Source organism: Ochotona princeps, chromosome 2 (genome assembly GCF_030435755.1).
Source record: "Ochotona princeps isolate mOchPri1 chromosome 2, mOchPri1.hap1, whole genome shotgun sequence".
NCBI classification, from domain to species: domain Eukaryota; kingdom Metazoa; phylum Chordata; class Mammalia; order Lagomorpha; family Ochotonidae; genus Ochotona; species Ochotona princeps.
Genome location: NC_080833.1, coordinates 105,699,340 through 105,723,104, shown reverse-complemented (window position 1 = coordinate 105,723,104; position 23,765 = coordinate 105,699,340). Strand labels below are relative to the sequence as shown.

At 49.8% G+C, this 23,765-nt stretch overlaps 2 protein-coding genes across 3 annotated transcripts; one reads left to right on the top strand and one right to left on the bottom strand.

Moving 5' to 3' along the window:
• The first annotated feature begins 193 nt into the window (after positions 1 to 193).
• LYSMD1 (LysM domain containing 1) lies at positions 194 to 7,084 on the top strand. The gene is made up of 3 exons (XM_004588880.2): positions 194 to 500; positions 5,841 to 6,205; positions 6,544 to 7,084. The coding sequence occupies exons 1-3, from the start codon at positions 321 to 323 to the stop codon at positions 6,677 to 6,679; spliced, it is 681 nt and encodes a 226-aa protein (XP_004588937.2). The 5' UTR covers positions 194 to 320; the 3' UTR covers positions 6,680 to 7,084.
• Positions 7,085 to 8,018: 934 nt separating this feature from the next.
• Positions 8,019 to 10,744, bottom strand: TNFAIP8L2 (TNF alpha induced protein 8 like 2). 2 transcript variants are annotated; one of them, XM_058660241.1, is made up of 4 exons: positions 10,660 to 10,744; positions 9,506 to 9,569; positions 9,249 to 9,306; positions 8,019 to 9,075 (listed from the first exon to the last, which is right to left on the bottom strand). In XM_058660241.1, the coding sequence occupies exon 4, from the start codon at positions 9,069 to 9,071 to the stop codon at positions 8,517 to 8,519; it is 555 nt and encodes a 184-aa protein (XP_058516224.1). In that variant the 5' UTR covers positions 9,072 to 9,075; positions 9,249 to 9,306; positions 9,506 to 9,569; positions 10,660 to 10,744; the 3' UTR covers positions 8,019 to 8,516. The 2 variants fall into 2 exon arrangements, with proteins under 2 accessions (XP_058516224.1, XP_004588936.1); XM_004588879.2 differs by lacking the exon at positions 9,249 to 9,306 and having other exon boundaries at positions 10,660 to 10,704.
• Positions 10,745 to 23,765: the final 13,021 nt, after the last annotated feature.

The following is a 23,765-nucleotide window of genomic DNA, read 5'->3' as shown; positions in this document are numbered from 1 at the left end:
TGGACTGAGGAAAGAGTGTTAAGCAGGGTGGCCAGAGTTCAAAGGTCAGAGGTCGGTGTAGCCAAGAGTTGGGGGGTCGAGTGTGGGAGGGGCGCTAGGGAGACTCAGGGACAGCCTTCTTAGGGGACAGAGTTGTGGGAAGGGGTGTGGAGGGAGGAGAAGCTCTGTGTGTGTGTGTGTGTGTGTGTGTGTGTGTGTGTGTGTTGAGGGGGCGGACGTAGCGCCGAGCAAGGAGTCCCCAGAATTTCACGGATTTGCACTCCGTCCCTTCGCGGGGTCAGCCACCAAGTCGCGACCCCAGCGATCTGCAGCGTGAGGAGATGGCCTCTCCCTCGAGACAGCCCCCTCTCGGGGGGTCAGGACTGCTGCAGGGGAGCCGGGCGCGTTCTTACGGGAGCCTGGTGCAGTCGGCCTGCTCCCCCGTGAGAGAAAGACGCCTGGAGCATCTGCTGCAGCCCGGAGACACCCTGGCTGGACTGGCTCTCAAATACGGGGTGACGGTGAGTCTTCCAAGGATTGGGGTGCCGGCAGCCAGTCGCCTGAAATGGCCTGCTAGGGCTCTCTGTTCCCCGCCATGGGTGCCCTGTGGTTGGGACAGCTGCTGCCTTGCTACCCCGTTTGTGAAGCCACACACGGTGCTGGGGACTTTGCATATTAGTAACCTATTGGAGTCTTTTGCACCTATCAAGTGGTCAGCAGTTGTGCCATTTTTGCAACTAAAATAATGATGATGATGATAAGGGCTTAAATTGCTTCATCGATTTGACCAAGGTCGAGTAACTGTCAGAGATGTGTCTCTGAAGTCTGTACTGTTTAACCACATAGGAAAATTATAATTCACGACAAACAATGAAGAACTTTTATCATTTTCCGGGGTTTGTTTTATTATTTAGTAAGGCAGAGTTACACGGAGAGAGGAGAGACACAGATCTTGCATCCTCTGGATCCCTCCCAAATGGCAACAGAGAGATGTGCCTTGGTGGAAGCCACGAGAGCTTTGAGTTTTGGGATCTACCATGTGGCTGCAGGGACCAAGCGCTGGGGACGTCCCATTGCACCGGGGAAAGCATTTCCATTGCTATCCGTGTGCATCAGAAGGGATCTGGGTTGGAAATAGAGAATCAGGACCCGAACACATGCCCTGTGGGACGCTGGTGTAATAGTTCTTGACTTAACCCACGGAGAACTGGGTTTTAGTTTTAAGTTCATAATGTGCCATTCTCTTCTTATACTTGTTTCCAACTTACAGTCTCACAGTGTGCAAAGCGCAGGTAATGCAAGGGATATGACAGATGTCAGCATATTGCATAGTTGCGTGGTAGCCTAGTGCTAAAGTTTTTTTTTTTTTTTTTTAGATTTATTTATTTTTATTTCAAAGTCAGATATACAGAGAGAAGGAGAGACAGAGAGGAAGATCCTCCATCCGATGATTCACTCCTTAAGTGACTGCAACGGCTGGTGCTGTGCCGATCAAAAGCTGGGAGCCAGGAGCTCTTCCGGTCTCCCACGCGGGTGCAGGGTCCCAAGGCTTTGGGCCTTTTTTGACTGCTTTCCCAGGCCACAAGCAGGGAGCTGGATGGGAAGTGGGACCACCAGAATTAGAACTGGTGCCCATATGGGATTCCAGTGTGTTCGAGGCAAGGACTTTCGCCGCTAGGCCTTGGCTCCAGACCCTAAAGTTCTTGCCTTATATGGTCCGGGATCCCATATGGGTGAATCCCAGCTGCTCCACTTGTCTTCTAGTTCCATGCTTGTGGCCTAGGAAAGCAGCAGAGCATGGCCCAAACCCCTGGGACCCTGCACCCACGTGGGAGACCCAGAAGCAGCTCCTGGCTCCTGGCTTCAGATCGGCTCAGCTTCGGCCATTGCAGCCACTTTGGGAGTAACCAGCGGACACATGATCTTTCTGCCTCTGCTTCTCTCTGTAGATCTGACCTTTCAATAAAATAGAATAAAATAAATTATATATATGTGTGTATATATATATATATATATATATAATTATGGTCGATGAAGTTTCTGTCAAAAATCCTGTTCCAACTCACACACACAAAAATGTGTTCAGCTAGATTAAAAGACTTTAACAATTTTTGTTTTCTTTTTAATATTTATTTTTATTGGAAAATTGGATATACAAAGAGGAGGAAAAACAGAGGGAAAGATTTTCTATCAGATGATTCACTCCACAAGCAGCCTCAATGGCTGGAGCTGAGGTGATCTGAAGCCAGGAGCCAGGAGCTGCTTCTGGGTCTTCCACGTGGGTACAGGGTCCCAAGGCCTTGGGCTGTCCTTGACTGCTTTCCCAGGTCACAAGCAGGGAGCTGGATGGGAAGCAGGACACCAGGACTCGAAGTGGAGCCCATATGGGATCCCAGCATGTGCAAGATGAGACCTTTAGCCATTAGGCTACGATGCCGGTCCCACAATTTTTCTGTTTTTAAAAGACTCATGTATTTATTTATTTACTTAAACATTTATTTATTTTTTATTGGAAAGTCAGATATACAGAGAGGAGGAGAGACAGAGAGGAAGATCTTCCATCCGATGACTCACTACCCAAGTGACAGTAAATAGCTGTGCTGTGCTGACCTGAAGCCGGGAACCAGGAGCTTCTGCCAGGTCTGCACATGGGTGCAGGGTCCCAAGGCTTTGGGCCGTCCTCGACTGCTTTCCCAGGCCACAAGCAGGGAGCTGGATGGGAAACGGGGCCGCCGGGATTGGAACTGGCACCCATATGGGATCCCGGCGTGTTCAGGGCAAGGACTTTAGCCACTAGGCCACTGCACTGGGCCCAAAAGCCTCATGTATTTTTTTTTTTTAAAGATTTATTCATTTTATTACAGCCAGATATACACAGAGGAGAGACAGAGAGGAAGATCCTCCGTCCGACAATTCACCCCTCAAGTGAGCCGCAACGGGCCGATGCGTGCCGATCCGAAGCCGGGAACCTGGAACCTCTTCCGGGCCTCCCACGCGGGTGCAGTGTCCCAATGCATTGGGCCGTCCTCAACTGCTTTCCCAGGCCACAAGCAGGGAGCTGGATGGGAAGTGGAGCTGCCGGGATTAGAACCGGCGCCCACATGGGATCCCGGGGCTTTCAAGGCGAGGACTCTAGCCGCTAGGCCACGCCGCCGGGCCCAAGCCTCATGTATTTTTAATTGAAGGACAGAGTTATAAGAGAGAGAGAAAGATCTGTCTGCTGGTTTACTCCCTAAATGGCTGCAAAGGCCACAACTGAGCCAATCTGAAGCCAGGAGCCTCCTCCAGGTCTCCCATGTGGGTGCAGGGTTCCAAAGACTTGGGCCGTCCTCCACTGCATTCCAAGGCCACAACCAGGGAGTTGAATGGGAACAGAGCAGCTGGGATGTGAACCTGCACCCACACAAGATCTTGGTGCCCACTAGGTGAGGAGTTTAGCCATTGCATCATTGCTCCGGAGCCCGATTTACTTTTCTTGATTTGCAAGGCAAAAACACACACAGAGCTCTCAATCACTGGTTTACTGTTGCTGAAGTCCTGCAATGGCTGGGAAGCTTTTTTTTTCTGAATGTTTATTTTTGTTTATATGAGACAGAGAGTGATACTTAGCCAAAAATTTTATTCTTGATATGTACTTTTTTAAAAAAGGATTTATTTATTTTTATTGGAAAGTCAGATTTACAGAGAGAATGAGACAGAGAGGAGGAAAAATTTCCTTCTGCTGATTCACTCCTCAACTGGCTGCAACAGTTGGGGCTGAGCCAGGCTAAAGCCAGGAGCCTGGAGGTTCTTCTGGGCCTTCCACACGGGTACAGAGTCCCAGGGCCTTGAGCTGTCCTCTACTGCTTTCCCAGGCCAGAGGCAGGGAGCTGGATGGGAAGTGGAGCAGCTATGATGTGAACCGATGCCCTTATGGGATCCCGGCACGTGCAAGGCAAGGACTTCAGCAGCTAGGTTACCACGTAATACATACCTTGGTATCTATTTTAAAGGATACATATTTTAAAGATTTAAGATTTATTTATTATTATTGGAAAGTCAGATATACAAAGAGAAGGGAGGAGAGGCAGAGGTCTTCCATCTGCTGATTCACTTCCCAAATGGGCACAATGGCTGGAGCTGAGCCGATCAGAAGCCAGGAGCTTCTTTTGGGTCTCCCAATGTGGGTGTAGGGTCCCAAGGCTTTGGGCCATCCTTCACTGCTTTCCCAGGCCACAGTCAGGGAACTGGAGGGGAAGCTTGGCTGCCAGAACACGAATCAGTGCCCGTATGGGATCCTGGCAGTACAAGGCAGAGGCTTTTTTCCCCTAGGCTACTGCGCCAGGCTCTATATCTTAAAGATTTATTCATTTACTTGTTTTTTTTTTTAAATACTTCTCCCACATATGCATTTTTAAAAGATTTATTTATTTTTATTGCAAAGTCAGACATACAGAGAGGAGGAGAGACAGAAATATCTTAGGTCCGATGATTCACTCCTCAAGTGGCCACCACGGCAGGAGCTGAACCAATCCAAAGCCAGGAGCCTCTTCTGTGTCTCCTGTGTAGGGTGCAGGGTCCCACAACCTTTGGCTGCCCTCGATTGCTTTTCCAGTCCACAAGCAGGGAGATGGGAAGTGGAGCTGCCGGGATTAGAACCGGCATCCACATGGGATCCCGGAGCGTTCAAAGTGAGAACTTTAACCACTACGCTATCGCGCCGGGCCCTATATAAATACATTAAAGTTTTCATAATATTTGGGCCCGGCACGATAGCTAAACCAGCTAATCCTCCGCTTTCAAGCATGGCATTTCATTTTGGCAGCGGTTTGTATCCTGGGTGTTCCACTTCCTATCCAGCTCCCTCGTTATGGCATGGGAAAGCAGCAGAGGACAGCTCAAAGTGTTAGGAGCCTGCACCCGTGTGGGAGAGCCAGAAGAGGCTCCTGACTTCCAGCTTCACATCAACTCAGCTCCAAGTCCTTGCAGCCATTGGGGAATGAATCAGCAGAAGGAAGATTTCTCTCTGTAAAATGTGCTTTTGCAATTAAAAATAAATCTTTAAAAGTAGTAAGATTGGGCCCGGCGGCGCGGCCTAGCGCCTAAAGTCCTCACCTTGAACACCCCGGGATCCTATATGGGCGCCGGTTCTAATCCCGGCAGCTCCACTTCCCATCCAGCTCCCTGCTTGTGGCCTGGGAAAGCAGCCGAGGACGGCCCAAAGATTTGGGATCCTGCACCCATGTGGGAGACCCGGAAGAGGTTCCAGGTTCCTGGCTTCGGATTGACACAGCACAGCCATTGCACTCACTTGGGGAGTGAATGATCGGATGGAAGATCTTCCTCTCTGTCTCTCCTCCTCTCTGTATATCTGACTTTGTAATGAAAATAAATAAATCTTTAAAGTCAGATATACAGAGAGGAAGAGAGACAGAGAGGAAGATCTTCCGTCTGATGATTCACTCTCCAGGTGAGCCGCAACAGGCCGATGCGTGCCGATCCGAAGCCAGGAACCCGGAACCTCCTCCGGGTCTCCCACACGGGTGCAGGGTCCCAATGCATTGGGCCGTCCTCGACTGCTTTCCCAGGCCACAAGCAGGGAGCTGGATGGGAAGTGGAACTGCCGGGATTAGAACCGGCACCCATATGGGATCCCGGGGCGTTCAAGGCGAGGACTTTAGCTGCTAGGCCACGCCGCCGGGCCCAAAAATAAATAAATCTTTAAAAAGAATAAAACTGAAAAGTAGAAGTAATTCCAACTTGCACTTGGACATGGTTGTTAGAAGGCCAGACACAACTCTGCGATTCCTTTAGACAGCTTGAGCTGCCATGAGAGGTTGGCTACTGTTACCGTCCTTAACTCTGCTGCCTTTCTTTGAAAGATGGAACAGATTAAGCGTGCAAACCGCCTTTATACAAATGACTCCATCTTCCTGAAGAAAACCCTCTACATCCCCATCCTGACAGAGCCCAGAGACCTGTTCAGTGGTTTGGATTCTGAGGAAGAAAAAGATGGAGAGGAAGATGGACGCCCAAGCAAGGATGATGCTTGGCCGCACTCCACTGAGAGGAAGAAACGAGAGACAAGTACAGGACATGCCAACGGTGACGTCCCTCCGACGGCTCGCCAGGAACTTGCCACACCCACCCAGGACCTCTCAGCCTCCGATTTCCTGAAGAAGCTGGACTCACAAATCAGCCTGTCGAAGAAAGCTGCCGCTCAGAAGCTGAAAAGAGGGGAAAGTGGGTGAGTCCAAGATGGTCGCTGAGCAGATCTTCCAGAGACTCCTTCCTACCCAGCCAGACATCATAAGTCAGTTCAGCACCAGCAGGAGCCAGACACTAGCTCTCAGCCAGGGGTCCCCAGAGCCAGTGGCTGCTGGGATGGTGAAGGCAGTGGGACACTGGGCTTTGTCCTCAGGGTGACTGGGAAGCAGTGTTTGGGCTGATTTATCCAGAAAGTATTGTGATTTTCTCCTAGGGCAACCAGTTCACATGGAGGCTTCCCTCGCACCTCTCGCCTGGCACATGCTCAGGTTTCGTCCCTTGACCTATTGCTGTCTCCCCTGCTTTCTTCACCTACAGGGTACCTGGGGAGGGAGATCTCCAGCTCAGCTCCCCTCGGATGCAGCAGCGAGCAGTCCTAGGTCCTGTGCCCCTGACCCGGACCTCTCGGACCCGGACACTACGGGACCAGGAGGATGAAATCTTCAAACTCTGATGTCTCCAGAACTGGTTGAAAGAAGCGGCAGCTTGAAGGGGAGAGGAGCCAGAGGTGAGGCTCAAGAACATGGCTTCCCAGCCTGCCTCTGTCAGCTCCAGCCCCCTTGCCCTTCAAGAATTCCTTAGCCTGGGGCAGTTCTCTTGGCAAGGGTTGGGTACTAGACTCCTTCCTGGTTCCTGGGCTGAACCTACTGCTGTCCTGCAGCTGCAGAAGGCTCTCTCTGCGCCCTGGCTGCCTTCCCTATCCCTTTCACTGGGCCCTGTCATTAGAGCAGGGCAAGAGAGGTTCCCCTTACCTCCAATGAAGTCATATAATTTATTTGGTGCTATGTTCAAGTACTATTTATTTGTTGTATTCTATTCCTTCCTACTCTTAGCTGAGAAAAAAAAAAAAAAACAACAAGGTGCCACATGGCCTGTGGTAAGGGACACCTGTGAACAGGAGCCAGTGGCTGCTGGTGCCCCACCCCCTGGTCAGGCCTGACTAGGATGCAGGCCGTCAGTGAACTAGTGCTACTGCTGAGAGAGGGCAGACTGTGCCGGGCCTTTCTGCTAGGTTCAGCAGATCAGCCTTGACCTAGGGGTTCTTTGTAACCTTTCCACAATATTCACTGTAAAGACAGGCAGAATGGAGAGGGACCTGAACCCTCCAGTCCGCCCAGTTGACCCTTCTGATGTGTTTCGCTACTCAGCCTGTCCTGGTGTGAAGAGATGAAAGGAGGAATACCTTGGGGTGTGAAGAGAAAGACAGGTTGGGAGTCTGTTTGTTATGCCCTTTTCTCCCACTAGAACCCACTTATGTATCTCTTGCCCCTCAACTGCATAGTTGTTTGAAATTTGTAGCATTGGTCTGCAGTATAATTTGTTTCTTAGAAGTAGGCAAGGGTACCTCAAGTGATGGTAGAAAATATGTCTCCTGTATGAAAAAAGTGGGGTCTGGCGTGGTAGCCTAGCAGCTAAAATCCTCGCCTATGGATCCCATATGGGCACCACTTCATGTCCCGACAGCCCCACTTCCCATCCAGCTCCCTGCTTGTGGCCTGGGAAAGCAGTCAAGGACGGCCCAGAGGCTTGGGACCCTGCACCTGCGTGGGAGACCCGGAAGAGGTTCTGGCCATTGTGACTGCTTGGGGAGTGAATCATCAGATGGAAAATCTTCCTCTTTGTCTTTTCTCCTCTCTGTATATCTGACTTTACAATAAAAATAAAATGAATCTTTAAAAAAAAAAAAAAAGAAAGAAAATGGTAAGAAGTGAGATAAGTGGTGTTTACGTCCCTCCCTTCCTGTGGTAGCCGCAGGTCTAAGAAAATGGAGATAGTAAACATTGAGCCCTGTACATGTTCTCGTATTTTTATTTCCCTGTGAAAATCTCCCCTACCCTAGCCCGCTTTTCTTGCACTTTGCAACAGAACTTCTAGAATCTTCCTAGTTGGAGGACTGGGAAGTCTCCAAGGGTCCCCCTCCCCCTTCTGTTTTTAGTGTCCCCAGAGGGAATATATGGACTGTACCCCCTCCCTTCCCATGAGTCATAGGAAAGGGAGCTTCCCTGTTTCAAACGTCCCTTATGGGATAAATGCAGACCCAAGTTTCATTTCACCTTTTTCGGGCAGCTTTGTTTGCTGTCCTGGGGCTGGAGAGGGAGAGAGCCCTTCCTCCTAGCATGGCTTCTTCTCCAGCAGCTTGGAAGTGAGGCGTTCTGAGTCAGAAGCTCTCTCAGGGAGAAACAAAGCCTGAGGGTTGAAGCATTAGTGCAGGGGAGCAGGATTAGAAAGCTCCTTGTCCATTTTGTTCAGTCAGCCATTTTGCCCGGTGGAAGGTTCTAGGTTTAGTGCTCTCAGAGCTTCCCCTCATCCAGCAGCTTCCTGAGCCCATCACAGATCTTGCCGAGGTGCTGAGTGAAGTCAGGCCCGTAGAGGGCAGTGAGGAAGCCTGGATCAGAGAAGTGATCGAACACATGGCGGATGCGACCGTGTGACTTGGGCGTGAGGTGGTGCTCCACCAGCTCCAGCAGCATGTCCCGGCACTCGGTCAGCAGGCCGGCCAGCACCGCGGCCTCGAAGGTGAAGTCCACCTCGCCAAAGCTGAGTGCCGTCATGGCGCCCTGCCGCAGCTTCTGGCGAAAACGGGTAGCCAGGGCCAGTTCACTGGGGCTGAAGCAGCCGCTGCGGTGCAGCACGGCCACCTTGACGGCCACCTTGATGAGGTCCTTGATGACCCGCTGGGCCTGCGGCCGGCTGTGCGTGTACTCTTTGGACACACGGTAGAGCTCATCCATCACCTGGGTGCTTGTCTCGTCGACGAAGAGATGAGCTACGGAACGACCCGCCATCTTACTCAGCAGCTTCTTCTCCGCTTGCAGGGCCAGACTTTTGGAGCTGAAGGATTCCATGGTTCTGCGGGGAGGGGACAGGGGATGTGGTCAGTCACCAGAAGAGAGGCCACTGGCTTCCTTAGAAACAGAGAAATGGCTTTTCCCCTTTCTGTCTCTTCTTTAGTTTCTGTCTTGTCATCATCTGTGTGTGTCCTCTCTGCCCCAGCCCCTCAGTGTTCCCCACCTTGCTCCTACCTTGTTCTTTCAGTGCTTAAGGGAGTTTTGATCACAACAGCATGAGGAGCGGAGACAGCTGTGACTAGAGAAATAGGGGCACACGGTGGGCTGGCCTGCCGCGACACAGAGGAGAGGGACTACCTGGCAGAGAAACTCACCGCTGCCATTTTTGGGGACTGACTGACATCCATGTGTGCCTTACATCTATGAGGGAGAGGCACTACGATCCTTGTTTTACAGCCCAGCAAACTGGAAACTTAGATCAAATAATTTACCTGAAATCAAGCACAGCTGTGTTTCTGATTTCAAAAGCCCATGTCAACTAGAGGGCTGTATTGCCTGTAAGGAAATGAGACACATACTAGGGTGCCTGGAGTCCCAGGAGCGATCGTCACTGACATTTACTGAGAGCCCACCACATGCCACGTGCTTTAGATGCATTATCTCTGTTTTCCCAACCCCTTGTAAAATGATCCCATTTCGCAATGAGAAAACTGAAACTGAGAGAAGAAATGAGACAGCTTAGCCAAAGTCACCAGTAACTGATAGCAATGAGCTTCAAACCAAATAGTTCAAAGAAATGCTCTCCCCCAAGTGCTGTCAGTGACGTTGGAGCACAAGGCGCTCCAGGCTGGCCAGGCAGAACTCACATTCCAAGGTCCTCTGCTGGGCTGCCCCGGACCCTCCTGCGGGCAGAGCCACTGCACAGCCGTGGTTCTCTCCCACAGGTCTTTGCCTGTGGTTCTGGTTGTTTTGCCTCTTACTTCCCCCTCCCCTTGCTCTGCAGGATGTGGCTGTGACCGCAGTGAGGAACAGCCTCACCCTGTCCCCCAAACCAAAGCAGGAGTCTGAGAGTCAGGGGAGCTGGGAACCTGGGGGGCATTTTCTTCCCTGAGACAGTCCAGTGGGAATCTGGAAGCTTGCTGTGCTCCCAGAGTACCCTGGGACTTTCCGGCTTGTGCTCTGTGGCCGTAAGAAGAGACTGCTCCACGCGAGCTCTCCTTCCTCCTTGGCCTTCCTGTTACCAGCCCTCCATTGCCTCTGTTACCATCTTGGGTTCGGCCCGCTGACCTCCCCCCGAATCCTTGTTCCAATCTCCCTTCTATCATTTGCGTCCCCCTGTGACCCCCTGGCTTGGCCAGTCTCTTCCGCTGGCCCTGACCTGTCTAGCTCCATGTTGCCCCAGATTCCTTTGCATCTGTCTCTCAGCACTCTGTCACAGACCCACATCCACGCCGTCCCTTAGCCCTGTCCCCCATCCCCATCCCCACCCAACAGTCTTTGTTCAGAGGCTGCTTAGCCTCAGGGAAAGCTAAGCTCTACTAGGGACCCACAGATTCTACAAGCGAGAGTTTTTGGGTCATGGAAAGCTGTGGCTGAACGGCCACCACCTCCCGTAAAACCTTCCCTCCTGTCGTGACACCCTCACCTGCTGTCGTCTCAGTGCCAGTCTTGCCTTGGATGTCCCCAGCAAGCTCACAGAATGGAGAAGCTTCAAAGTGAGAGGCCCTTTGGTCAGGCCCCACCCCTCAAGCCCCGCCTACCCACTTTGCTCAACCTCCGGTTCATCACCACTGTCATCCAAGAAGGCCTGTGACCCGGGAATAACCTAGGAATAAGACAAAGGTCAAAAGGAGTAGCCTTGATTCTTTGAGGTGGGGAGGAGACATTATATATGCGCTGATCTCAAATTTTTGCTTCATACTTCCCTTGCTACCGTGTTCTTGGGATGCCATTTAAAAATTTTCTTTGATTGGGCCTGGTGTGGTGGCCTAGCTGCTAAAATCCTCGCCTTGAACACGCCAGGATCCCATATGGATGCCGGTTCTAATCCCGGCAGCTCCACTTCCCATCCAGCTCCCTGCTTGTGGCCTGGGAAAGCAGTTGAGGACGGCCCAAAGCTTTGGAACCCTGTACCTATGTGGGAGACCCAGAAGAGCTCCTGGTTCCTGACTTCAGATTAGCTCAGCTTCAGCCGTTGTGGCTGCTTGGGGAGTGAATCATTGGATGGAAGATCTCCCACTCTGTCTCCCCTCCTCTCTGTATATCTGACTTTGCAATAAAAATAAAGAAGTTTTTAAAATGTTTTTTCTTTGGTATTGAGAAAATGTAAGTTTCATGTTTCTGGGATGTGGTGAGGTGAGGAAAGTTCTGAAAACTGAAGGGTGGGGCTGCGGGGCAGTGCTAGCCAAGCATCTTGAAGTGGCTGGCAGATAAGGGTTGCCGGACCATTCCAGCTTAGGAACAAGCTGGCACCAGGGCTGCAGAAACATATGTGACCAGCAGATGTCAGCACAGCACCAAATCACTAATTTTAAACTGCTGAGCTGAAAAGATTAAAACTTGAGAAAAAGTCCAACCTCATATTTACTATCAAAAATCCTACAACTTGGCCAGGAGGATAAACACAGATAACTATAATACAGGTTGAATGATAGAATTAACTCTAATAGAAATTTAGGGATTATGAGGAGCTAGCATGGTGTGTTTAAAACACCAACATCCTATGTTTGAGTGCTGCTTTACTTTTTTTTTCTTTCTCTTAAAAAAATTCATTTATTTGAGGCTAGCCTAGTAGTTCAGTTGGCTAATCCTACTCCTCCCTGTGGTGCCAGTATCCCATATAGGTGTTGGTTCTTGTCCCAGCAGCTCCATTCCGAACCAGCCCAAGTTCTTGGGCCCCAATTCAGCTCCCTGCTTACAGTTTGGGAAAGCAGTGGAGGATGGTCCAAGTTTTTGGGCCCCTGTGTCCACATGGGAGACACAGAAGAAGTTCATGACTCTTGGTTTCAGATTGGTTCAGTTTTGGCCATTGTGACTATTTGGGGAGTGAACCAGCAGATGGAAGACCTTCTCTGTCTCTGTAAATTTGCCTTTCACATGAATATAAATAATAAATCTTTCTTGAAAAGAGATGCAGTCATTTGAAAGGCAGAGTCACAGAGAGGAGAAGGGATGTTCCATTGACTGGGTCAGCCCCTGAATGACCACGAAAACTGGGGCCGGGCCAGAGAGAGAATCAGTAACTCTGAGGTCTCCCATGTGGGGGGTGTGGAGACAAGCACTGAGACCATCTGCAATTGCTCCCTGCCAGGGGCATTCATAGGGCGCTGTGTTGGAGGTGCAGTGGCCAGGACCCCAAAGGGGAGTCAGTCACGGGGGATTCCTGCACTCACAGGTGCAACTTAACCCACTGTGCCACGATGCCAGCCTCTCCCTCTCTAACTCTGCAGTCCCGGCTACTCCACCTCCCATACAGCTCCTTACTAATGTGCTTGGAAAAGCAGCAGAGGATGGACCAAGTGCTTGGCGCCCTGCTACCCACAGGGGAGACCAGAATGAAACCCTGGATTTGGTGTGGCCATCTGGGGAGTGAACCAGATGATGAAAGATCTCTGTAACTGACCTTCAAAAAAGAAAGCAAGCTTAAAACAGAGGCTGGAGAGCAGTGAACACATCCAGGGGATAAAGCTCATGGAAAACATTTTCAGCAAAACGTGATTTCATTCTGCACATCCCAAACATAAGTTGAGAATGAGCAGCAAGACCACCTCATGGCAACCTTTAAAAAGTCACTCAATGGGCTCGGCGCAATAGCTCAGTGGCTGAAGTCCTCTCCTTGAACATGCCAGGATCCCATATGGGCACTGGTTCTAACCCCGGCAGCCCCACTTCCCATCCAGCTCCCTGCTTATGGCCTGGAAAGCAGTTAAGAACAGCCCAAAGTCTTGGGATCCTGCACCCACGTGAGAGACCCAGAAGAAGCTCCTGGCTCCTGGCTTTGAATTGGCTCAGCTCCGGCCATTGTGGCTGCTTGGGGAGTGAATCATCGGATGGAAGATCTTCCTCTCTCTCTCCTCCTCTATGTATATCTGACTTTCCAATAAGAATAAATAGATCTTTTTTAAAAAAAATAAAATCATAATCTGGTTGAAAAATAACAAGATGGATGAAAATGCATGATGCAAATACATAATTTCTTCTGAATTCAGAATTCTGTCTGGCTTATTGTTTACCTATCTGGGTTCAATTCTTATATTTCACATGCTTATTAAAAAAAAGAAGAAGAAGAGAAGAAAAGATTATTTGAGGATTGGCATGATGATTCTACTGGCTAATCCTCTATCTCCAAGTGCTGGCATCACATGTGGGAGCCAGTTCATGTCCCAACTGTTCTACTTCACATCCAGCTCCCTGCTTGTGGCCTGGAAGGACGGCTCAAAGCATTGGGACCCTGCACCCATGTGGGAGACCCAGAACAAGCTCCTGGCTCCTGGCTGCTGGCTTTGGATCAGTTTAGTTCCTGCCATTGTGATCATTTGGGGAATGAACCAGCAGATAGAAGATCTTTCTGTCTGTCCTTGTCTCTGTAAATCTGCCTTTCCAATGAAAATAAACTTTAAAAAATAACTTATTTGCAAGACAGAGTTGCAGAGAGAGAGAAAGAGAAACTGAGAGATCTTCCATTTTCTGGTTCACTCCCCCATATGACTGCAATGGCCAGGGCAGGGCCAGGCCAAAGCCGGGAGCCAGGAACTTCAGTCTCCCATGTGAGTACAGGAGCCCAGGCGCTGGGTCACCCTCTGCTGCTTTCCCAAGTGCATCAGCTGTGGCCTTGGCAGCGTGGCCTAGTGGCCAAGTGCATCAGCTGTGAAGTAGAGCAGCCAGGACTCAAACCAGCACCCATATGGGATGCCAGCATAGCAGGAGAAATTGTCACAGCATTGGCCCTATGTTTACCTTAATCTACTTAAAAGGCAGACCTAGAGAGAGATTTCCCATGTATTCCCCAAATGACTACTACAGTTGGTTCTGGACCTCACCAAAGGCAGGAGCCCAGAACTCCACCCAAAGCTCCCATTTGTTGTTTACATATATATAAGTATATATAAATATAAGTATATATAAGTATATGTATAAGTATGTATATACACATATATACTTTTTCTAATGACTGTTTATTTTTATTGGAAAGGCAGATATACAGTAAGGAAGATCTTCTGTCCAATGGTTCACTCCCCAAGTGGCTGCTGTGGCTGGAGCTGAGACAATCTGAAGCCAGGAGCCAGGAGCTTCTTCTGGGTCTCCCCGCGTGGGTGCAGGGTCCCAAAGCTTGGGGCCCTCCTCGACTGCATTCCCAGGCTACAGGTAGAGAGCTGGATGGGAACCGGTGCCCATATGGGATCCTGGCACGTTCAAGGACTTTAACTGTACTCTATCGCACCAGGCCTTAGAGCTCCCATTTGGATGGTGGGGGCCTAACCACTTGAGCTGTTACCTGCTGCCTCCCAGGGTACATTAGCAGGAAGCTGGATGGGCGTGCCCAGTGGTGCCCACTGCACCACAGCACCTGCCCTCTGTCTTCAACTCTCCTCTGTCCCTTCTTGTCCTCTGCTCTTGCCATGTCAGGATTCTACACATTGTGCTGGTCCCCTTTTCTCTCACGCTTTTCCTCTGCTTTAGAGCTTTGCTGTTCTTATCCCTCTGCCTAGAACCCTGTTCTCAGACAAACCTCTTTGCCCTTTGAATTCCTACTCACCCGTCAGGTTTCAGCTGCAGAGTCTATCATTTGTGAAGCTGTCTGCAATTCTCCAAACCACATGGGACTTCCTTGTCGTGTAGTCCTGGGGAGCCACATACCGCCTCCATTGTAATTATCACTCTTCACTGTCACTGGTGACTTTTTCTGCTTCCTTCAAAATAGACTGGAACTCCGTGAGACCAAAGACCATGTTAGAGTCCTCACAGTGCCTGTGGCCCAAGCTGTGCTCAATAAATATTCGCTGAAAAAATTCAAAACATGCCCAAGAATAAGGAGATAATAGGAGTACAGCAACAAGAGAGCAGCCACTTGTGCTGTTCATTGACTTCAATCATGGGGAAGTCTTCCTAGCAATCTCTGAACCCATAGCATTTAATTAGCAGTAAATTACAAGAGGAAATGAAGAGCTTTTACGAAGCAATAAGCCTGATAACATTGAGACCAGCAGCCAAAGACTAGAAAAACAGAAAAGCAGATAATTGAAAATTGCAACATTTTTGGCCTTGTAACAGAGGCACAAGAAAGATTCATTACATGTACTGTAAGATTTAAATTCTTTTAAGATTTATTTAGTTGTATTGGAAAGTCAGATATACAGAGAGGAAGACCTTCCATCTGCTGATTCATTCTAAAGTGGCCGCAAGTGCCAGAACTGAGCACATCTGAAACCAGGAGCCAGGAGCTTCTTCTGGGCCTCCCACGCAGGTGCAGGGTCCCAAGGCTTTGGTCCGTCCTTGACTGCTTTCCCAGGCCTCAAGCAGGGAGCTGGATGGGAAGCAGGGCTGCCAGGATTTGAATCAGTGCCCATATGGGATCCTGACATGTTCAAGGTTAGGACTTTAGCTGCTAGGCAACCACACTGAATGTAAAATTTTTTTTTTTTAAGTTTTTTGAAAAGGCAGATCAGATATACTGAGGGAAAGACAGACAAAGAAGTTCTTTTATCCACTGGTTCATTCCCCAAATGTAATAATGGTCAGAGCTGAGCTGATCCAAAGTCAGGAGCCAAGAGCTTCTTCTGTGTCTCCCACACACATGCAGGGTCCCAAGGCCTTGAGCTGTCCTCTACTGCTTTCCCAGGCCAGAGGCAGGGAGCTGGATGGGAAGTGGAGCAGCCAGGACACAAACCAGCCCCCATATGGGATCGTGGCGCTTGCAAGGTGAGGGTTTAGCCAGTTGAGCCATTTTACCAGCTCTGAAATATTTTACTTACATCAACTTACCTCACCCTATGAGGTAAGAAGAAAGGTCAGAATATATCTGCACTCACAGATGGCTGACAGCCTCGGACCTGATCCAAAGCTGTGCTCCAGAGGTGAAGTTAGGTCTTTAGGGCTCTAAGATTGTGCTGTTTTTGGTGGGATAGGCATTGTAGTGCAGCAGATGGAGCTGCTATTTGTGGCATCTATACCCCCAGCTTTCTGCCAAAGTGCCTGGCAAAGCAGCAAGTGAAGCCTCAAGGGTTTAGGACCCTGTCACCCATGTAGGAGACCCACACCGTTCTGTGCTCTTTGGCTTGGTCCACCCTAAGCTGTGGTGGGCACTTGGGAAGTGACTCAGCAAATGAAAGATTTTCTCTTTCATCTGCTTCTCTTTCCTCCCACCTTCCCTGTCACTCTGCCTTTCAAATAAATATATGTTTTCAGATGTATTTATTTTTATTGGAAAGGTAGGTTTACAGAAAGGAGAGACAGAAAGCTCTTCCATCTGTGGTTCACTCTCCGAAGGGCTGCATGGCCAGCGCTGAGCCAATCCAAGGCCAGGAGCTTCCTCTGGGTCTCCCATGTGGATGCGGAGTCCCAAGGCTTTCTCAAGCCACAAGCAGGGAGCTGGATGGGAAGTGGAGCACCCAGGATACCTCCCAGTGCTTGGAATTATAGGATTCATGAATTGAGCCATCACACTGGGCCCCACAAATAAATATTTGTAACAGTTCTTAATAATATATTTAAAACAGAATGGAATTTTTAGCGCTTAATTGGATAAACTTATGTTATCTAGAAAAGTCTTCCAAGTGGAAGTCCTGTTTGGTTTTACTGAGGTTTTTTGGTATTTTGTTAAAGATTTATTTATTTTTATTACAAAGTCAGATACACAGAGAGGAGGAGAGACAGCTAGGACTTTAGCAGCTAGATCATGCCGCCGGGCCCGGTTTTTCGGTATTTAAAATCAGCAGTACTCTAACAACTCAGGAACAGAAAGTTCTATGTGCTTTACAAGAGTTAAGTAAAATTTTAGCTCGACGTGACTGGAGATAATTCACATTCAAAGCTTTTATTTTTAAAAATTTTTTGTTTAGTTTTCTTTTTCCCATTATTTTTATTTTTTAATGATTTTTTTACATGGTTGATTAGGGTGAAAAGGGTCAAGAGCTACACGAAAGTGGGTGAGATCACCATTTCCACATTGTCTTTTTTTCCTTCCTGTATCTGGGAGAAAAGTGGAGAAGTCACACCCAGCCTCCCAAACACCTCTGCACCCTGCAACGGACGACAGCCACCCGACATCATAATTTTTTTTTGAATGATTTTTACATAGTTGAATAGGGTGCAAAAGGCCCGGGGCTACAGGAAGATAGGTGAGATCATTATTTCCACATTCTCTTTTTTCCTTCTTGTATCTGGGGGAAGGAGGGAGTTAAGGGGAGAAGCCACACCCAGCCTCCCAACTGCCTCCCTGGGATGGGGGATGGTCACCTGATGCCACCCGAGGGTCCCCGATATGGGGCATGCTCTGAGGGCACTGCTCAAATGGTTTTGATAGTTCAAAAGTTGTGAATTACTGCCAATCTCACCACTCCAAGCATGATGACATCTTTCCAGAGTTCACTGGCTGACAGTCCACCTTAGAGTAGTCTCTGTTTGCCTGATGTTCACTGCTAACACTTGGTTGGGGTAGTAGATCAATTTGTTCTGTCCTCTGTTCTCTGTTATGGTACCAGGTGTCCTCTACAGGCTCCAATGTACTGCCATATCCTACATGTGCATCTGGATATGCTGTCCACTGCTCCATTGAGGAGGTCCAGTTCTGACACATGCAATCCACGCTCAGACCATGGAACCTGCAATTCTCTCCATGATTGGGATTCTGAGTCCAGCAGTTCAGTTGGGGGGATTCCCAAAGAAACCTCATCTGAGATGATCCCAGACCTGATTCTTGTGTGTGCTTGCCAATACAGGGTCTGGCACAGTCTGTCACCCCGGTCAGCTTATGCACATGCTGGTGGACGCAACTGCTGGGTCAATTCTGTCTCCAACCCTGTCTTTTACACAAACCAATGGGTGTTGGAGCCCAGCCCAATCCTGCTCACCACACACTTGGCCCTCACGCTAACGAGTGGGAGCTGCAGCCTAGTCAGAGTTGTGGGGATATTTTCTCCCTGAACCAGACCAACAGATGCCTAAGGAACCTGAGTCTCAGACGTTCTAGGCAGATTGAGAATGCTTCAAGAAGCCAACTTCCTGCTGGGATTGCAGGCAGCCTTGCTGGTGGAGTGTGACAGGGGATGTGTGAAGTGCCTCACTATCTCTTCCTCTTTTTTCAGTGCTTGTGGCATAAATGTATCTGAGTACAAACAAAGTTTTGTTATGTTCTTTTTCTTGTTAGATCTCTTTTTTTTTTTTACCAGTATTGGTTCCTGTTTGCTATACTGTTGCCTGAAGACTGGTGATTGTTTCCCAAATTCTTTGTTTTTCTCTTTGGAGTGGCTTGTATGCTACTATTTAGTTAACTAGTAACTTTTATCTGCCTGCCTGCCCTGTAAAAATCTTAGTATAAAGATGCCCAAAAGACTCAATATAGTATGCATTGGTTCATCTTGCCTTTGTGTCCCTTGTGTTGTCACACTCTGTCCAGTTTCCCCCAGAGGGTCCCCCAACACAGAGCAACCCGCAATAACCCCCACCAGGCCTGCCCCCTGCCCTGGTTCCCATACTTACCAGTATATGCAAGCAGACTGGTCCAGTCTGTCCAGCATCTCATTCAGCTTTCATACATGTCAGTGGGCATTGAAGCCTAGTCCTTTACAACCAGTCCCACTATCCAGCGCACGTACATGCCAGTTGGTGCTACTCTCTGTCTGGCCATACCTGCCACAGTCCTGGTTCTCATGCTCAGCAGTGGGATTGCCAACCCAGAGGGAGGTGTTGTAGACTGTTTTCCTAATGGGCTCACTCCCACCCCTGGATCTTGCACTCTCCAAGTGGTTCTGCAGTTTAACTTGACAGAATTTGGCCCCTGTGCCAGCATCCGCCAGCTGATGATGCGGCAAAGCCCAAACAACCCACACCCATTCTGGCTTATGCATGCACCAGCAGGAACAGTCAACCCAGCCTGGCTTTCCCCTGATCCAGCTCACATGAGGCCACCGGGTGTTGCAGCCCGCCCAACCTGGTCTGCCCCCATCCCAACTCTTGTACTCACAAGTGGGAGTGGTGGTCCAGCAAGGGGAGCCCCAGGCAGCACCCCCCTACTGGCTTCACCCCCTCCTCTCTGGGTCTAATGTATGCTGGTTGGGTGCTGTCTGGCAATGGCCAGTCTGGCATGGCCTGCCTCATCTCAGCATTTACCAGTGGGTGCTGTAGCCTTGCGAGGCCCAGCCCACCCCCAATTCCTGCTCACCCGGATGAGGGCTACAGCTTAGCCCAGCCCAGCTGGCCCCCAGTCCCAGCTGTCATGTGAACTGGCTTGTGCTGAACCCTTACCTGGCCTGACCCACACTCCATTCTGGTGCTCAGATTTGCCAGCGGGTGATATAAACTGGCCCTGCCTGGTTCACCCCTGACCTGAACCAAATGTATGCTGGTGGGTACCATTTGCTGGCCAGGTCTGGGCTACTCCCTATTGTGGTTCTTTCACTCACCAGCTGGGACTGTGTCTCTACAAAGGAATTCTCCAAGCTCCTCTCCCAATGCTAGATCTTGTATACACTGGTGGGTCCATGGGCCAGCCCTACTTAGCCCATCTCTTGTCCTAGCAGCATTGGATGCTGTAGCCTGGCCTGTCCCGGCCTGCTCCCAGTCCCAACTCTAGCAGGTGGGTGCTGCAACCTGGACCTGCTCAATCTGCTCTCATCCATGGCTCATGCAAACCAGTACGTGTGACAGCATAGCTTGGCATGACCCACGCTCCAGCCTGGTTTCTGTACTTCCCAGTGAGCTAAGGTTTGTTTGGCCTTCCAAAACCAACTCAAACACTTGCCAATGGATGGAGCTACTTTGCTGAGCATGCCTGACCCCCAGGCCTGGACCACGTGCTGACCAGCAGGAGCTATGACCCAATGGGGGAGTATCCCAAGTTCCCCTAGTTGGCCCACTCCCAGACCCAGATCTCACCCATGCCAGCGAGTGCTAGGCCCTTGCCCGGCATAACCTGCCCTCTCTGTCCTGGCATTTGAATGAGCTAGTAAATGTTGCAGCCTGCCTGCACCACACCCTATTTTAGGATTAATTATAAAGTCAGATATACAGAGAGGAGGAGAGACAGAGAGGAAGATCTTCCGTCCAATGGTTCACTCCCCAAGTGAGCCGCAACGGGCCAGTGCTGCGCCGATCCGATGCCGGGAACCAGGAACCTCTTCCAGGTCTCCCACACAGGTGCAGTGTCCCAAAGCTTTGGGCCGTCCTCGACTGCTTTCCCAGGCCACAAGCAGGGAGCTGGATGGGAAGTGGAGCTGCCGGGATTAGAACCGGTGCCCATATGGGATCCCGGGGTGTTCAAGGTGAGACTTTAGCCACTAGGCCACGCCGCCGGGCCCTATTCTAGGATTAAAATGCTGCAACCTGGAGCTGCCCAGCCTATTCTCAGCCCCAATATACCATGAGTGTTGGCAGATTCCATGGTCACACCTAGTTCAGTCCGTCACCACCCCAACTCTTTTTCTTTTTTTAAAGATTTATTTTATTTTTATTGGAAAGTCAGATATACAGAGAAGAGGAGAGAGAGGAAGATCTTCCATCCAACGATTCACTCCCCAAATGACCACAACGGCTGAAGCTGTGCCGATCCAAAGCCAGAATCTAGGAATTTCTTCCAGGTCTCCCACGTGGGTGCAGGGTCCCAAATCTTTGGCCCGTCCTCGACTGCATTCCCAGGCCACAGGCCGGGAGCTGGATGGGAAGTGGAGCTGCCAGGATTAGAACCAGCACCAATATGGGATCCCAGCATGTTCAAGGTGAGGACTTTAGCTGCTAGGCCACGTCGCTGGGCCCACCACCCCAACTCTTAAGCTAACTAGCCGAACTTGCATTTCCACAGGGTTGGGCCCACATATCCGCCCCAGAATCCACCCCTGGACCTGGTTCTCTTGAATGCTGGTTAGTGTCATGGCCCAGCCTAATGTGTCCCATCCCTTTATCTGACACTCACAGTCAGATACTGCTAAACAGGCGCCCAGCCCTAGCTTTCATGTGGGCTGGCGTGTCGTGGTTAGCAATGTTCCATGCTAACAACCCATCTCAGGACTCCCATGCGGGCTGGTACAATCGGTCCGAGCCATACAGATCTTCCAATTTCTCCCCTCCAAACCACGAGTTTTCAGTCCCCTCACTTGTCACTTGGAGTCCCTCGGGATTCATTCCTCAGCTACACAGTGGTCTTATCCATGGATGTCCCTGAAAGGGAACATTTGGGATTGGAAGGACAGTGAAAGGCAGTGAAATATTTCATGATAGAACCTGGGGGCCTGAGAGATAATGGGCACCTGCAACTAGCCTCCGCCCCTAACTGCATGGCCCCCTGCCTGCTTATGTTAATGATTCCCCCTTCCTGCTTATGTTAATTGTTCCCCCTTCCTGCTTATGTTAATGATTTTAGCCTTAGCTTAGCCTTTTAAAAACCGCTCTGTCTAATGATTCGGGGTCGATGCCTAGCCTCCTGCGTGAGGAACTGGCCCCGGCCCCAGCGCGCTGGTGATCGAATAAAGCCTCTTGCTTTTGCATCAAGTCTCGTCTTCGGTGGTCATTGGGGAAACTCACTCCCTCGAGACAATTGGTAAGGTTTTTCCCTGTTGGGGTCCTTACATCCCTAGGTAGTAATTCCACATCCCCAAGGCCTTAGAGCTTTCTACTGAGCCAAGATGGCACTGGTTGCTTTTAAGCAGTCACGCTAGGCAATCCCAGCCTCCTCACACCAGCCATGAGCAGCTGGTCGAGTGAGGGGTCCTGTTTGCACCCCCACTACTCCCAGCCCCAGTTCACAGCTTTTAATCTTTGATGCATTTACATCTTCCTCTACTTACTGGATGCCAGACATTATGACTAAGTGCTGGGGTTAAAGAGACAAAAGACAAGCTTCCTGTCTTCAAACTAAGTGCTAAGTAAGCAAATGTATAACAGAGTTTGAAACTCAGGAGAAAGGCTTATTTGAATAGTGCCATTTTATGGCAAATATCACGGAAGAAGTTACTGTAACTATTGTTGGTCTAAGTAATTTTGACCAATGAAACTGTGCAAAAATGATAAGGTGGCTAAGGACATTGATCCTAAGGAACCCAATGTTATAGGAGAGGTCACAGCTGGGAGAGGCATACCAGAAGTGAGATATATATGTCTCTTCATCTCTATCAAGAGAAGGAAGGTCCCCAGGAGCCAAAATAAGACACAAAAAGGAAAACTCATCAGAGTCAATTGCCACAAAAATGGAAGAGCTCTTCTTTGAAGGTGACCAGGAAGTCACTGCCTGTCTTGAAGGGAATAATCATGGTGAATTGGTGGGGGCAAGAACTAAAATGACTGAGAAGGAAGTAAGAATACAGAAGTGTATAAAGCATTTTAGGGGCCTGGCACGGTAGCCTAGTGGTTTAAGTCCTCACCTTGAACGTGCCGGGAACCATTATGGGTGCCAGTTCTTGTCCTGGCAGCCCCACTTCCCATCCAGCTCCCTGCTTGTGGCCTGGGAAAGCAGTCGAAGACGGCCCAAAGACTTGGGACCCTGCACCCATGTGAGAAACCCGGAGGAAGCACCTGGGTCCTGGTATCAGATTGGCTCAGCTCCGGCTGTTGTAGCCGCTCCGGGTGTGAGCCAGTAGACAGATCCTTTCTCTCTGTATACTACCTTTCCAACAAAAAGAGAGAAATGAAATGATTAACTACATACAGACCAGGATCAACAGAAATTTTGGGGCCCAGCACGGTGGCCTAGCAGTTAAAGACCTCGCCTTGAATGCACCGGGATCCCATATGGGCACTGGTTCTAGTTCCGGCAGCTCCACTTCCCATCCAGTTCCCTGCTTGTGGTCAGGAAAAACAGTCAAGGACAGCCCAAGGCCTTGGGACCCTGCACCCGCATGGGAGACCCGGAAGAGCTCCAGGCTCCTGGCTTTAGATCAGCACAGCACTGGCCGTTGCGGTCTCTTGGGGAGTGAATCATCGGATGGAAGATCTTTTTCTCTGTCTCTCCTCCTCTCTGTGTATCTGACTTTCCAATAAAAATAAATAAATCTTTTAAAAAAAAAGAGAAAGAGAATGTTTGGATTTTTATTTCTTTGGCCTGAGGGATATACTTGAGTATGTATATTTGCTCAGAGGGGAATGGCAGTAGAAATGGAAAGATTGAAAGTGATGGAGAGGGCCCGGCGGCGTGGCCTAGCAGCTAAAGTCCTCGCCTTGAACTCACCAGGATCCCATATGGGCGCTAGTTCTAATCCCGGCAGCTCCACTTCTCATCCCGGCAGCTCCACTTCTCATCCAGCTCCCTGCTTGTGGCCTGGGAAAGCAGTCGAGGACGGCCCAAAGCTTTGGGACACTGCACCTGTGTGGGAGACCTGGAAGAGGTTCCTGGTTCCCGGCTTCGGATCGGCGCAGCACTGGCCCGTTGCAGCTCACTTGGGGAGTGAACCATCGGACGGAAGATCTTCCTCTCTGTCTCTCCTCCTCTCTATATATCTGACTTTGTAATAAACATAACCAAATCTTTAAAAAGAAAGAATGAAAGAAAGTGATGGAGAGAGAGGAGCTGGCATGTGGTACAGGGCGTTACGCTGTTACTATGCCTGG

Excerpts from the sequence above, each read along its gene's own strand:
- LYSMD1 (XM_004588880.2), top strand. The coding sequence starts at position 321 with ATGGCCTCTCCCTCGAGACAGCCCCCTCTCGGGGGGTCAGGACTGCTG. Across the intron at positions 501-5,840 it reads CTCTCAAATACGGGGTGACG|ATGGAACAGATTAAGCGTGC; the intron begins GTGAGTCTTCCA and ends TTTCTTTGAAAG. Across the intron at positions 6,206-6,543 it reads CTGAAAAGAGGGGAAAGTGG|GGTACCTGGGGAGGGAGATC; the intron begins GTGAGTCCAAGA and ends CTTCACCTACAG.
- TNFAIP8L2 (XM_058660241.1), bottom strand. The coding sequence starts at position 9,071 with ATGGAATCCTTCAGCTCCAAAAGTCTGGCCCTGCAAGCGGAGAAGAAG.